Source organism: Lampetra fluviatilis, chromosome 62, assembly GCF_964198595.1.
Source record: "Lampetra fluviatilis chromosome 62, kcLamFluv1.1, whole genome shotgun sequence".
Lineage (NCBI taxonomy): Eukaryota > Metazoa > Chordata > Hyperoartia > Petromyzontiformes > Petromyzontidae > Lampetra > Lampetra fluviatilis.
The window spans coordinates 2,949,401-2,964,599 of NC_136336.1; the positions used below are offsets into that span (position 1 = coordinate 2,949,401).

Below are 15,199 nucleotides of genomic sequence, written 5' to 3' on the forward strand. Positions count from 1 at the left end.
GATGCTGCTGCTGCTGATGTTGCTGCTGCTGCTGATGTTGCTGATGCTGATGCTGCTGATGATGATGTTGCTGCTGATGCTGCTGATGATGTTGCTGCTGATGATGTTGCTGATGCTGGTGTTGCTGCTGATTATGTTGCTGATGCTGCAGCTGCTGATGTTGCTGCTGATGTTGCTGCTGCTGATGTTGCTGCTGCTGATGCTACTGCTAGTGGTGATGTTGCTACTGATGTTGCTGCTGCTGATGATGCTGCTGCTGCTGATGCTGCTGATGATGATGTTGCTGCTGCTGCTGTTGATGTTGCTGCTGATGCTGCTGATGATGTTGCTGCTGATGATGTTGCTGATGCTGATGTTGCTGCTGATGATGTTGCTGCTGCTGATGTTGCTGCTGCTGATGCTACTGCTAGTGGTGATGTTGCTACTGATGTTGCTGCTGCTGATGCTGCTGATGATGATGTTGCTGCTGATGCTGCTGATGCTGCTGTTGATGTTGCTGCTGATGCTGCTGATGATGTTGCTGCTGATGATGTTGCTGATGCTGCAGCTGCTGATGTTGCTGCTGCTGATGTTGCTGCTGATGATGTTGCTGCTGCTGATGCTACTGCTAGTGGTGATGTTGCTGCTGATGTTGCTGCTGATGATGCTGCTGCTGATGATGCTGCTGCTGATGTTGCTGCTGATGATGCTGCTGCTCATGATGTTGCTGCTGATGATGCTGCTGCTCATGATGTTGCTGATGATGGATGCTCACCTCGAGGGGGTACTGCTCGATGGTGCGCTTGAGGGGGTCCATGGCCTGCCACGTGGTGAGCACCCCCAGGTCGATCAGCAGCATGCCCCCCACGATGCCAACCAACTTCTGGTCTTTGATTATCTGAGTGGGGGGCGGGGGGGTATTGCAGAATGTTAATCGAACGCATTAACTTGAGCAGCAGCAGCATCAGCAGCAGTAGCATCAGTATAAGCAGCATCAGCCGTAATATCATCAGCAGTCGTAGCATTAGCAGCGTCGGCAGTAGTAGCGTCAGCAGTAGCATCATCAGTAGCAGCATCAGCAATAGTAGCATCAGTATCAGCAGCATCAGCAGTAATATCATCAGCAGTCGTAGCATTACCAGCATCAGCAGTAGTAGCATCAGCAGTAGCAGCATCAGTAGCAGCATCAGCAATAGGAACATCAGTATCAGCAGCATCAGCAGTAGCATCATCATCAGCAGCAGTAGCATCATCAGCAACAACATCATCATCAGCAGCAGCATCGGCAGCAGTAGCATCAGTATTAGCAGCAACAGCAGTAGCATCATAATCAGCAGCAGTAGCATCATCAGCAACAACATCATCATCAGCAGCAGCATCGGCAGCAGTAGCATCAGTATTAGCAGCAACAGCAGTAGCATCATCAGCAGTCGTTGTGTAATGTAGTAACTCGGCGGGAGACGACTTCACGGGTAACACACTCTTTATTTTACCAAACTCGTTCACAGGTGACTAACACCTACTTTGTATCTCGGGTGACAAACACCCACTTAGTATCTCGGGTGACAAACACCCACTTAGTATCTCGGGTGACAAACACCCACTTAGTATCTCGGGTGACAAACACCCACTTAGCTACCCTGGCGACTAACGCCCACTGAGCTACTCGGGTGACCAACACCCACTTAGCTACTCGGCGACTAACGCCCACTGAGCTACTCGGGTGACCAACACCCACTTAGCTACTCGGCGACTAACGCCCCTGAGCTACTCGGGTGACCAACACCCACTTAGCTACCCTGGCGACTAACGCCCACTGAGCTACTCGGGACACTCCCTGCCCGGGGTATCCGTCTTGACTGTGGGTCCCTAGCCCGACCCACGTGGGCGTCGGACCCCGGGTCCCACAGTCTCGCCTCCGAGCCACACAGGGCCCCGGTCCCTACAAGGACGGCGGGACTAGGGGTCTCGGGGCACTAGGTCTTCAGCTCCGTCTTCTGGTCTTCAACTGGGTAACTCTCCCCGAGTGCTCTCGCGCGTCCCCCTTTATACCCCACCTGCGGACGTCGCTGCGAGCACCCATCCTATTCGACCAATCACTGGGCGCTGGCTACGATCCTGTTTTCCCACATCTCAGCGTGCCTCAGCACCCACGCCGCGCCGCCCCGTCATCTGTCACTCCCGGCGCGCGCGTCCACACCACGCCCACAACGCGTGCCCAACCCCGCACCTCGCGCCGCCCCGTGATCCATCACTGTCACAGTCGGCGCACGTCAACACCACCACTACATCACCCCCTACCACATAGCTCGCAGCCGACCCGGCTGCTATAAAAATATACAAACCCCCCTGTGTGCCCCGTAACACAACACAACAACAAGAACAACAACTAACGTAACAACACAACACAACGCGAACACTACCATCCGCGACCATCAACCAATGCCACCGCGACAACAGAACAATATATACAATCCGGCGAGTGACAATAGCAATGTGTATGCAGCAAGAAAAATAAATGGAAATTTTTTTTTTTTTTTTCTCTCTCGACTCGTGCAGCGTCCCATTCTTTCCGAGCGTCCCTACAACGGGACATTACCCCGGCAGAAGGGAACACCGGGCGAGCTCGGTGTCGAAAAAAACGTCTTCATGAAAATTGTTGTGCCCTAGCCCGAGTCCGCCTTGCCGGTCCGTCGTACGGCACCAGACGCGGTTGAACGTCCGGTGGTGCCGGCGGTTCAGGAAGACATCGGCCAGGCATCGAGGACCCGTGCGTGCCGCGGGGTTCAGGCTCCCGACGGTCAGCAGCCGTCAAGCCCAAGGCACCTGGGGGTGGGTCAGGTGGAGACACGTGAGGATCAGCCTGCGACACCTCCCTCCCCGAGTCGACGGTCACATCACACGCCCGGTCGTTACGGCACAGAACGGGGTCACACGGTGCCGCATAGGGCTTCAGTCGGGAGGGGTGCACGTACCAACGGCGTTTTTCCCATTTAATCTGTATACTCTGGGGTCGTGCAACCCGCACAATTTCCACCGGTCCCCTCCAAGGTCTCAACAACTTGGGGGACGTAGCCAACGGTGCATGTGGACAATGCAGCCAGGCCTTATCGCCTGGTTTCCAATCATGCGTATGCACCCTCCGCCCATGCAATCTCTCGTTCGCAATTTGCCGAGACCGCGAATTTAACCTCGCCGCCTCCCGCGCTTCAGTCAATTTGGCGATATTAAATTTGATGTGGTCTGCCAATTTTGATTTTGCACGTGGCTGGGAAATCCCCAGTTGGACGTCCATGGCCGGATCGGCCTCCCGCCCATACATAAGAAAAAATGGGGAAAACCCCGTCGCCGCATGAGGGGCCATTCGATAGGCCGCGAGTACCCCCGGCACCTGTAAGTCCCAATCAACCTGATCGTCGCAGACCTGTTGGCACAACATAGACGTAATCGTCCTGTTCAGACGCTCAACCATCCCGTCAGTCTGCGGGTGGTAGGGGGAAGTACGCACTTTCTTTGTACCCAACAGGTCGCACACCTCGCGCAACAAAACGCTCGAAAAATTCTTTCCTTGATCCGTCAGCAAGCGTTCGGGGGCGCCCTTGTCCAAAACATAGCCCTGGACGAAGGCGTCCGCCACCGCTGCAGCCGACTGGTTGGCGAGTGGCCATGCCATGGGCCATCGGGTGAAGTATTCTACGCCAACCAGCAGGAACCTATTTCCCGTTGGTGTAGCAGGAAAGGGCCCCAAGATGTCCAACGCAACTAATTCGTTTATGCGCGAAACTTGAATGGATTGCAGCGGTGGATTAGCTGCCAATGGTGGCGGTTTTCTTTTGGCGCACCCTACGCATCCCTTAAGAATATTCGCCACGTCGTTACCCATCCCCGGCCAATAATAGTCTCGCTGGATTAGGGCGAGCGTTTTGTGAAAACCCAGATGCATGAGCCGTTCATGAGCTGCCAGAACGACCCTACCCCGCATAGCAACAGGCACAACGAGCACGTGACGCCGGGACATGTTGTCCCACTTCATCAAAAGGCCCTGTCTGCACACCCAGGAACCGACCCGCGCATCCCCTACCTCGGGAGCGCCAACTTTTCGACGTAGCGTAAGTAGGGAGCCGTCGGACATTTGGAGACGGCCCCACTCAATGAGGGGCAACGACAACAGCGAATCCCTCCCCGTGGGGGCGTCGACTCTCGGCGTGTCAGTGGCGGCGAGCGCAACTCCCGGGGTGCCGGCGACCGGGGGTTTGCACCGCGCCGATCCCAACAAACATGTGCAGTCCGTGCACGGTGGCAACCGCGACAAGGCGTCCGCATTTGAGTGTCGCAATCCCTTGCGGTAAATCGTCGTGAATTGGTAGTCCTGAAGGACCTCCAACCATCGGGACAATTGGCCCGATGGCTGTGCCACGCGCATAGCGTATTGTAGAGCCGCATGGTCCGTACGGACCGTAAAATGACGGCCGTAAAGATACGGCCTGAATTGCTGTGTAAAAAACACAATCGCTAACAATTCACGACGAGTTACGCAATAGCGTTGTTCGGCGGGGGAAAGAACTCTACTACCGTAGGCGACCACCCGTTCAACCCCCCCGACCACCTGTGAGAGCACCCCCCCGATACCCGTGTTGCTGGCATCTGTGTCAAGCAAAAACGGTTGTGTGAAATCGGGGTAACACAAGGGGGGAGCCTGCACCAAGGCGTCACGAAGGGAGCAGAACGCAGCCTCCTCTTCCGCCCCCCAGTGAAACCGCACACCCTTAGCCGTCAAAGCGTGCAGGGGCCTGGCTATGGTGGCGAACTGCTTGACAAAACGACGGTAATAGGAGGCGAACCCAATGAAACTGCGAACCTCCGTGACCGAGGTTGGCGTTGGCCATGAGCTGACGCAGTGCGTCTTAGCAGGGTCCGTCGAGATCCCTGAACGACTCACGATATGGCCCAAATACCTGACCGATTCCCGAAGCAGAAAGCATTTAGCCGGTTTAAATTTAAGCTTAGCGGAACGCATCCTGAGGAACACCGCTCTCAGTCGCTGGAGGTGCTCCTCAAAAGTTCGACTGAAGACGATAATATCGTTGAGATAAATCAAACAGGTATCCCATTGGAGGCCCGACAAAACCAATTCCATGAGTCTCTGGAACGTGGCGGGAGCGGAATGTAAGCCCATGGGCAACCGGTTGAATTCAAATAGGCCACCAGGTGTCCGGAAAGCGGTTTTAGGTTTAGACTCGTTATCGAGTGGCAATTGCCAAAATCCGGAAAGCAGATCGAGTGTGGAAAAAAACTGTGCTCCCGCCAAGGCATCCAGCGACTCATCCATCCTGGGGAGCGGATACGCATCCGCCATCGAGATTTTGTTTAAGCGGCGGAAATCGACACAAAACCGCAAGGACCCGTCCTGTTTTTTTTTACTAGGACAATAGGAGCACCCCACGGACTAGAAGAGGGCGAAATGATATCGGCCGCCAACATATCATTAACCGCCGATTGCACATGCTCCTTCTCGGCTGGGCTGAGCCGGAAGGGATTCTGACGAATAGGGGCTGCGTCCCCTGTAGCTATGTGGTGGCGCAACAGGTCAGTGCAGCCGATATCGTACTTATGTTTGCTGAACACGTCAGCAAACTCGAGTAGCAAACCCCTCAATGCTCCCAATTGCACCTTGGACAAGTTAGCCGAACCGGCACACAACGAGTCCAACCACTCAGTCCCCTCATCACTTGGAGGATGCGACTCGACAGTGAAATCTGCTTGAGCCACGAGCCGTTCCTCAACGGGTAGCGGCGCGGCGTGAGCCAGCACCGTTCCCTGCGCAATTACGGCCGGCCGCGAGCCCGTATTCAGGACCATTACGAACGGCTCACTGTCCCCTCTCACCATGGTTTGAGCAACCGCTAAGTCGAGGCCCCTTTTGGCCCTGTTAGACGTCCCCAACAGCACCCCCTGTGCCTCCGCACCCACCTCGAGTGGTTTCCTCAACCGAAGGGGTACCAACATTTGCGATCCCGGGGGCACCCGTACAGTGTGAGTTGCCAGCGCCTGCACCGTCGCACAAACCGTGCGTATTTTGGTAGGGCTCGTCAAGAACGCAACCCGCCGACCTGACGGAAGCTCAATGCAGGCCTGATCTATAAGAATTTTGATGGGCATTTTGGACAAAAAGTCCGTACCTAGCAAACAGGGAACGGCCAGCGATGATGATACAAAAATAGGGCCCGCCAATTTGATGTCACCAATGCAAATAGTCGCCCGAATCTGGCCGATGATCCCCAGGGATCCCCCATTCGCCGCATAAAATGGCACGTCTACTGGCATAAGGGGTCTACTTTGGACGGGAAGAATGTTATAAATAAGGTCCGAGATGATAGTGGCCGACGCACCCGTGTCCACCAGCACCCGGACCTCAACCCCGTCAATAAACCCCGTCACCACGGACGACCCGGCCGACGCAGCCACTATCCTGTGGGCCAATTCGGACCACTCGACTGCTTGCGGGCCGTGTACGGACCCCCCTCGCCGAAGTGAACCCCCGGCACCCAGCCGCGAACCCCCCACCGCCAAGCGGCGACCCGAATGTGCCGTGTTTGTGGACCGAACGTGTGAGGTGCCGCGACTTGCCGGGTTTTGTTGGGATGACTTGTGGGCCTGGTCGTCGTCCCGACGTGGTCCTGTGGCGCGCTGACGCGGGGCCCGGCACCCGGCTGCGACGTGGCCCCGAAGGCCGCAGTTGTAGCAGACGACGAGGGACGTCGTAGGTTTCGGTTGCTCCAGCTTGCGGGATGAACGTGTGGGCGAACGACCTCCCGTTCTCCACTCCCCCGGACGCGATGCAGCGAAGGCCTGCTCCTGATCCGCAGCTGGCTGAGGTTCGGCGATCGTGGCGGCCAGTGCCGCGTTCCCCGCCCATTTGCAGACGACCCCCGGCTTGCGTTTGAGGACCTCGTACGCGTGAATGCTCGTGGCGATCGCCAGGGAGCAGATATCCATTTCGTCCGCCACATTGATGGGGACCCCCAACTCGTGGGCCAACGCCAGCAGCTGCTCCGTCACCATGGCGTCCTTCCCCTCCTTATCCATGCGGGGAAAAGCTGCGTCCGCCAAGGCGAGCAGTGCCGTGCGATAGGCGAGCGTCGTTTCTCCAGCCACCTTCCGCCGATCGTAGAACTGGTGGCGACACGTGGAGGGCGGTCCGAACACCTTCGCCATCAGGTGTAGTGCGGCCTGGAGCGTAGAGCGGGACGACCTTGCAGCAGATGTGAAGGCTGCAAGCGCGTCGTCGTCGAGCATCGCTGGCAACGCACGCAGGGCAGTGGTGTCGGACCACCCCGACATCTCCTGATGAGCGAGGAACCTTCGTTGGAAGGCTCCCCAGTCGCCCCCATCCGCCTTGAACGCCGACAGCGCGGGCAATCTTTGCTGGAGGACCCGATCGTCGTCGACGTCAGAGAGATTTTCCCGCGCTCCGCTGTAGTTGTGTAAAATGTCGGCTCGGTTGTCAGGCGCAAAATGGAGAGCTCCGGCGCGCGCTGATGACGTGGGCTGCGCTGAGCGGAGGTCTCCGGCCACGTGGTGTCCGTGTTTCCCGCCAATCGATGGCGGCCCCTCAAAAACGGCGGCAACTTCCAGACTTTTGGCGCGAAGCGCCTTTTGGCGGGATCCCTCCAACGTCGCTTTCTCCACCAACCCCGCAGCCGTTTTTCCGCTCGCCGGAACAGAGATGTCCGCCAAGACAGCGGCGGCGGCGAGTAGCAACTCCGCCAACCGGGAGTGCGCGTCTTGGAGGCTGGTGTCGGAGGCGAGCGGAGCGTCGGCCATCACCGCGAAGTGCTGCATCGGCGGCAACTCCTCGTCCTCTCCTCCCGAGGTTGGTGTCCCCGGTACGCCGTCGTCGTCCCGACCTCGCTCGTGGGTACGGGTAGTCTTCCTCGTGTCCATACTTCTTGAAGACAGGTTTACTTCTGACGCCAGTTGTAATGTAGTAACTCGGCGGGAGACGACTTCACGGGTAACACACTCTTTATTTTACCAAACTCGTTCACAGGTGACTAACACCTACTTTGTATCTCGGGTGACAAACACCCACTTAGTATCTCGGGTGACAAACACCCACTTAGCTACCCTGGCGACTAACGCCCACTGAGCTACTCGGGTGACCAACACCCACTTAGCTACTCGGCGACTAACGCCCACTGAGCTACTCGGGTGACCAACACCCACTTAGCTACTCGGCGACTAACGCCCCTGAGCTACTCGGGTGACCAACACCCACTTAGCTACCCTGGCGACTAACGCCCACTGAGCTACTCGGGACACTCCCTGCCCGGGGTATCCGTCTTGACTGTGGGTCCCCAGCCCGACCCACGTGGGCGTCGGACCCCGGGTCCCACAGTCTCGCCTCCGAGCCACACAGGGCCCCGGTCCCTACAAGGACGGCGGGACTAGGGGTCTCGGGGCACTAGGTCTTCAGCTCCGTCTTCTGGTCTTCAACTGGGTAACTCTCCCCGAGTGCTCTCGCGCGTCCCCCTTTATACCCCACCTGCGGACGTCGCTGCGAGCACCCATCCTATTCGACCAATCACTGGGCGCTGGCTACGATCCTGTTTTCCCACATCTCAGCGTGCCTCAGCACCCACGCCGCGCCGCCCCGTCATCTGTCACTCCCGGCGCGCGCGTCCACACCACGCCCACAACGCGTGCCCAACCCCGCACCTCGCGCCGCCCCGTGATCCATCACTGTCACAGTCGGCGCACGTCAACACCACCACTACAGTTGCATCAGTAGCCGTTGCATCAGCAGCAGCATCAGCAGTTGCATGATCAGCAGTAGCATCATCAGCAGTAGCATCACGAGAAGTAGCATCAGCAGCAGTTGTAGTAGCATCAGTAGCAGCACACTCAGTGGCAGCAGTAGCAGCATCAGTAGCAGCATCATCATCAGCAGTGTCATCAGTGATATCATCACCATGATTATCATCATCAATATCAGCAGCAAATCTATCATCAATATCATCATCAGTACCACCATCATCATAATCAAGCAGAAGTAGATTAATAATCATTGTCACCAGCTGCAGCAGTAAAATTAGTAACTTCATAATCATCATCATCATCGCCCTGCGGGTGTATACTGGCCCCCGCCATGTGAACGTGGAGTGGCGTCACCTTCTTCTTCATCTTGACGTTCTTGAAGATGGCGTGGACACGCCAAGTCTTGGCGAACATCGCCCCGAACGCCGTGGTGTAGCCCAGGGTGAGGATCCAGGTGCGGGCCTGACAACAACAACAACCGGGTCACGCCACACCGGGTACAGCCACACCACACCGGGGTTAGCCACACCGGGACCAGCCACACCGGGGTTAGCCACACCGTGGTCACCCCACGCAAAACCAGAGTTGACACCAAACCGTGAGTCATGCCACAACACCACTTCATACAACCCACAGCATGTGCACTAGGGTCAAGCCACAGCACGCCAAGGTCACACCACAACACGTCAGGGTCACGCCACAACACGTGAGGGTCACACCACAACACGCCAGGGTCACACCACAACACGTCAGGGTCACACCACACCAGGGTCACAACACGTGAGGTTCACGCCACACCACGTGAGGGTCACGCCACACCACGTCAGGGTCACACCACACCACGTCAGGGTCACACCACAGCACGCCAGGGTCACACCACAACACGCCAGGGTCACACCACACCACGTCAGGGTCACACCACAACACGTCAGGGTCACACCACACCACGTCAGGGTCACACCACAACACGCCAGGGTCACGCCACAACACGCCAGGGTCACACCACAACACGTCAGGGTCACGCCACAACACGTCAGGGTCACACCACAACACGTCAGGGTCACGCCACAACACGTCAGGGTCACGCCACAACACGTCAGGGTCACGCCACAACACGTGAGGGTCACACCACACCACGTGAGGGTCACGCCACACCACGTGAGGGTCACACCACACCACGCCAGGGTCACGCCACAACACGCCAGGGTCACACCACACCACGCCAGGGTCACACCACAACACGCCAGGGTCACGCCACACCACGTGAGGGTCACACCACGCCAGGGTCACACCACAACACGCTAGGGTCACGCCACACCACGTGAGGGTCACACCACAACACGCCAGGGTCACACCACACCACGTGAGGGTCACACCACAACACGCCAGGGTCACACCACACCACGCCAGGGTCACGCCACACCACGCCAGGGTCACACCACACCACGCCAGGGTCACACCACAACACGCCAGGGTCACGCCACAACACGTCAGGGTCACACCACACCACGTCAGGGTCACACCACAGCACGTCAGAGTCATGCCACAACACGTCAGGGACATGCCACAACCACTCGAGGTCCAAGAAGTCTGAACAGCGTGGCAGAGAAGGGGCCAGGGCAGAGGTCGCAATCGGGTTTTGATTCCTTACCCGTACCCGGCCGCACCAGGGTCGCAAACGGGTACCCGTACCCGGCCGTACCCGTACCCTACCCGTACCCTACCCGTACCCTACCCGTACCCGGCCGGGTACCTGATTGCGACCTCTGGGATGAAGCCACGTTGCAGGCGCGGGTGGGTTGATTCTAGGAACTTGAATTGTGAGAAGAGACAAGACGTTGGGAAATGAGTGACAAACGGTGACTCACCAGTGACTCACGGCCTACCCGTACCCGGCCGCACCAGGGTCACAAACGGCTACCCGTACACGTACCCGGCCGCACCAGGGTCGCAAACGGGCTACCCATACCCGGCCGGGTACGGGTAGCCGGGTATCGGGTAGGGTACGGGTATCGGGTAGCCGGTTGCGACCTCTGGGCCAGGGTGCCCCCTCGAATCGTGAGCTCCTTCCACCAGCGGTGTCGTGAGCGGGCTATTGCAGGGCTGCGCATTCACCCCCCCCCCTACCGACCGTGGGGGGGGGGGGGGGGTGGGTTGACTCAGCCCATCATCCCTCTCGCCCGCTCTCCGGGTCGATAAAGCGAGCACCACTTTGCGCGGAATTCAACGGGCGGTTTGTCTTGTTGTAAAAGACTCGTGCCGGCCACAGGAACGTGGAATTTCCACGAGGGGGAGGAGGAGGAAGAGGAGGAGGACACGGAGGAGGAGGGTGAGTTCGAGGTGGGGTAAGAGTCGGGGGGGGAGGGGGGCGAGGTGGAGAGGTGGAGGAGGGGTGGGGGCGAGTGACGCCGCTAGGATCCGGAATGCGAGACGCGCCGTGTAACACGAGCGCTGACGGCTCGGGCCGAATCGAACATTGAAACCCGCCCCCCCCCCAACTCCACCCCCCCCACTCCACACCGCCATCCCCCACCCTCACCCCCCACCCTCACCCCCCACCCTCACCCCCCACCCCCCCCACTCCACACCGCCATCCCCCTCACCCCCACCCCCCACCCCCCCACTCCACACCCCCCACCCCCCTCACCCCCCCACCCCTCACCCCCCACCCCCCCCACTCCACACCGCCATCCCCCTCACCCCCCATCCCCACCCCCCCACTCCACACCGCCATCCCCCTCACCCCCCCACCCTCACCCCCCACCCCTCACCCCCCCACTCCACACCGCTATCCCCCCACCCTCACCCCCCACCCCCCACCCCCACCCCCCCACCCCACACCCCCCACCCCCTCACACCCCACCCCTCACCCCCCCACTCCACACCGCCATCCCCCTCACCCCCCACTCCACACCGCCATCCCCCCACCCTCACCCCCCACCCCCCCACTCCACACCGCCATCCCCCACACCCCCACCCCCCCACCCCCACCCCACCCCCCACCCCCACCCCCCACCCCACACCGCCATCCCCTGGGGACGCGAGGAACACGGCCGCGTGCCGTGTGAACACGCCCGTGAATCACGCGGCGCTCGTTAACGGCTGAAGTGGGGGGCTCCGCGTGGGGGGGGGGGAGGTGAAGGAAGGGGGGGGGGTGAAGGAGGAAGGGGGGGAGAAAGAAGGGGGGGAGGGTGGCCGGGGGAATGGGAGACACTCCGAGGGAGGCGGCTGGATGAGAGATGCAGCTGGAGGGCGGCTCGGGCTCGGCTCGCGTGAGCCAGGGGGGAGAGCAGCTCAGCAGAGTCGAGGGTGGAGGAGCAGGAAGGAGGAGCAGGAGGAGCAGGAGGAGGTAAAAATTCGCAGGAGGGACCTGAGATTTGTCACCGCAATGACCACCATCGATATAATTAAACAAAGTACGGCGATAAAGCAAAAAGTAGAGATCGCAGCAGCAGCAGCAGCAGTAGCTGCAGCAGTAGCTGCGGCACCAGCAGCGGCAGCAGCAGCCGGCAGCAGCAGCGGCAGCAGCAGTGGCAGCAGCAGTGGCAGCAGCATTGGCAGCAGCAGCAGCAGTGGCAGCAGCAGCAGCATTGGCAGGAGCAGCAGCATTGGCAGCAGCAGCAGTGGCAGCAGCAGTGGCAGCAGCAGTGGCAGCAGCAGTGGCAGTGGCAGCAGCAGCAGCATTGGCAGCAGCAGCAGCAGCAGTAGCCGCAGCAGTAGCAGTGGGCGGCAGCGGCAGCAGCAGCAGCAATGGCAGCAGTGGCAGCAGCAGTGGCAGCAGCAGTGGCAGTGGCAGCAGCAGCAGCATTGGCAGCAGCAGCAGCAGTGGCAGCAGCAGTGGCAGCAGCAGTGGCAGCAGCAGTAGCAGTGGCAGCAGCAGTGGCAGCAGCAGTGGCAGCAGCAGCAGCATTGGCAGCAGCAGCAGCGGCAGCAGCAGCGGCAGCAGCAGTGGCAGCAGCAGTGGCAGCAGCATTGGCAGCAGCAGCAGCAGTGGCAGCAGCAGCAGCATTGGCAGGAGCAGCAGCATTGGCAGCAGCAGCAGTGGCAGCAGCAGTGGCAGCAGCAGTGGCAGCAGCAGTGGCAGTGGCAGCAGCAGACAGCATTGGCAGCAGCAGCAGCAGCAGTAGCCGCAGCAGTAGCAGTGGCGGCAGCGGCAGCAGCAGCAGCAATGGCAGCAGTGGCAGCAGCAGTGGCAGCAGCAGTGGCAGCCAGCAAGTGGCAGCAGCAGTGGGCAGTGGCAGCAGCAGCAGCATTGGCAGCAGCAGCAGCAGTGGCAGCAGCAGTGGCAGCAGCAGTAGCCGCAGCAGTAGCAGTGGCAGCAGCAGTGGCAGCAGCAGTGGCGGCGGCAGCAGCAGTAGCAGCAGTGGCACAGCAGCGGCAGCAGGAGCAGCGTTGGCGGCACACCGAGACCGAGAACCCGTTCCTCGGCGATTCACCAATGACGACGTGGGGCCGTGCGTGAGTGGGACTCGAACTCGTCGCCATGGGTTTGTAGCTCGGCGTGCTAACCACTGCGCCAACCGCTCCCACCACCCAGGCTGAACCCCTGTCGGGGCACGTCCCATGGAGGTCAAAGGCAAAGATCCCCCGCGTAGCCTGAACAGGCGAATGGGGCAAGTGCTGTTAGCGAGTAGCAGCACCCATGAAGGCCGGCACGGCACACGAGGGGGTGGTGGCCAACGCTTCGCGCGACCGTCTTTGTCACCGTACCAGGTACACAATTGAGGCTGAGTCAACCTAGGGGAAGCCACACGCTCACCCTGCCCCCTCCCCCACCCTCGTCTCTCCCCCATCCATCATCATCCCCCTCCCCCCGTGGTTACACTGAATCCGATTCTTCTGCTGCTGCCGTTGTACGCGTTGATGGGCTTCACCCCCCCCCCTGTCCCATCGCCCCCCACCCCCCGCCCCACCCAACCCCGCCCCCCCCGCCCCTGCCCCCCCCACCCCTTGCCCCCACCCCCGCCCTCCCACCCCCCCACCCCCGCCCCCCACCACCCCCGCCCCCCCCGCCCTCCCACCCCCCCACCCCCGCGGCCCCTCCTGCCCTTCCACCCCTCGCCCCCGCCACCCCCGCCCCCCCACCCCGCCCCCCCCCAACTCACGGCGCACGCCCTCTGGAAGGAGCTAGCGGACACGAGCTCTCCGTCGAGGCCGAAGAGGAAGATGGAAAGGTAGGAGAGCAATCCGCCCAGGATGATGAGGTTGTTCATGTACGGGCTCGACATCTTGATCAGCCTGCGGGGGGAGGAGGGAGGGGGGGGGTACAGGTGGGGGGGGGGAGGTGATGCAACGCAGGCGGAGATGAGGATGGAAATAAGAGAATGAGGAGGAGGAGGGAGGGGGGAGGAGGAGAGGGAGGGAGGAGAGGAGGGGGGAGGAGGAGGAGGGGAGGTAGGGAGGAGAGGGAGGGGGGAGGAGGAGGAGGGGAGGGATGGAGGAGGAGGGATGGGGGGAGAGGAGGAGGAGGGATGGGGAGGAGGAGGGAGGGATGGGGGAGGAGGAGAGGGAGGAGGAGGGGGAGAGCGGAGAACTGGCGAGGGAGTGAAATGGAGATGGTGGGAGGGGAGCGGGGGAGAGAGAGAGAGAGAGTGGGGAAGAGAAAACCAGAGGGAGATGAGAAACAAAGAGGGGGGGGGGGGGGGGTAGCGGGAGAAGGGAGGGAGGGAGGGGGGAGTAAGGAGGGAGAGGAAGCAGAGGGGATAGTAGTGGGGGGAGGGGGGTAGTAGTGGGTGGGGGTAGTAGTGGGGGTAGTAGTGGGGGTAGTAGTGGGTGGGGGTAGTAGTGGGGGGGGGAGGGGGGTAGTAGTGGGGGGGGGGGGTAATGCACTCCGCAATGAGTGGCGCTCAGACCGTCTCATGGGACCGGCGCCAGCCGGGAAGGAAATTGAATGAATGAATGAAACACAGATACACAATAATACACACACACACAGATACACAATAATACACACACACACAGATACACACTAATACACACACACAGGTACACAATAATACACACACACAGATACACAATGCGACACACACACAGGTACACAATAATACACACACACAGATACACAATGCGACACACACACAGATGCACAATAATACACACACACATAGATACACAATAACACACACACAGATACACAATAAGACACACACACAGATACGCAATGCGACACACACACAGGTACACAATAATACACACACACAGATACACAATGCGACACACACACAGATGCACAATAATACACACACACATAGATACACAATAACACACACACAGGTACACAATAAGACACACACACAGATACGCAATGCGACACACACACAGGTACATAATGAGACATTGCCCCCCCCCCCCCACAGGGAGCAGGCGTGGGGGAGCGGGCACCCCCACGGAACCACGTGACATC

General features: G+C 59.7%; 1 protein-coding gene across 5 annotated transcripts in view; it reads right to left on the reverse strand.

The window, feature by feature from the left end:
- The window catches only part of GABBR2 (gamma-aminobutyric acid type B receptor subunit 2), a 51,078-nt gene that overhangs the window by 22,653 nt on the left and 13,226 nt on the right, over positions 1-15,199 (reverse strand). For all 5 annotated transcript variants that reach the window (XR_013640495.1, XM_078881747.1, XM_078881746.1 and 2 more), the window contains exons 9-11: positions 13,902-14,034; positions 9,151-9,258; positions 755-877 (exon numbers count right to left, since the gene is read on the reverse strand). Coding sequence is in view for 4 of the 5 variants with exons in the window: in XM_078881747.1 (XP_078737873.1) it covers positions 755-877; positions 9,151-9,258; positions 13,902-14,034 (364 nt within the window). In the remaining variant the exon portion in view is untranslated. The remainder of the gene's footprint in view (positions 1-754; positions 878-9,150; positions 9,259-13,901; positions 14,035-15,199) is intronic.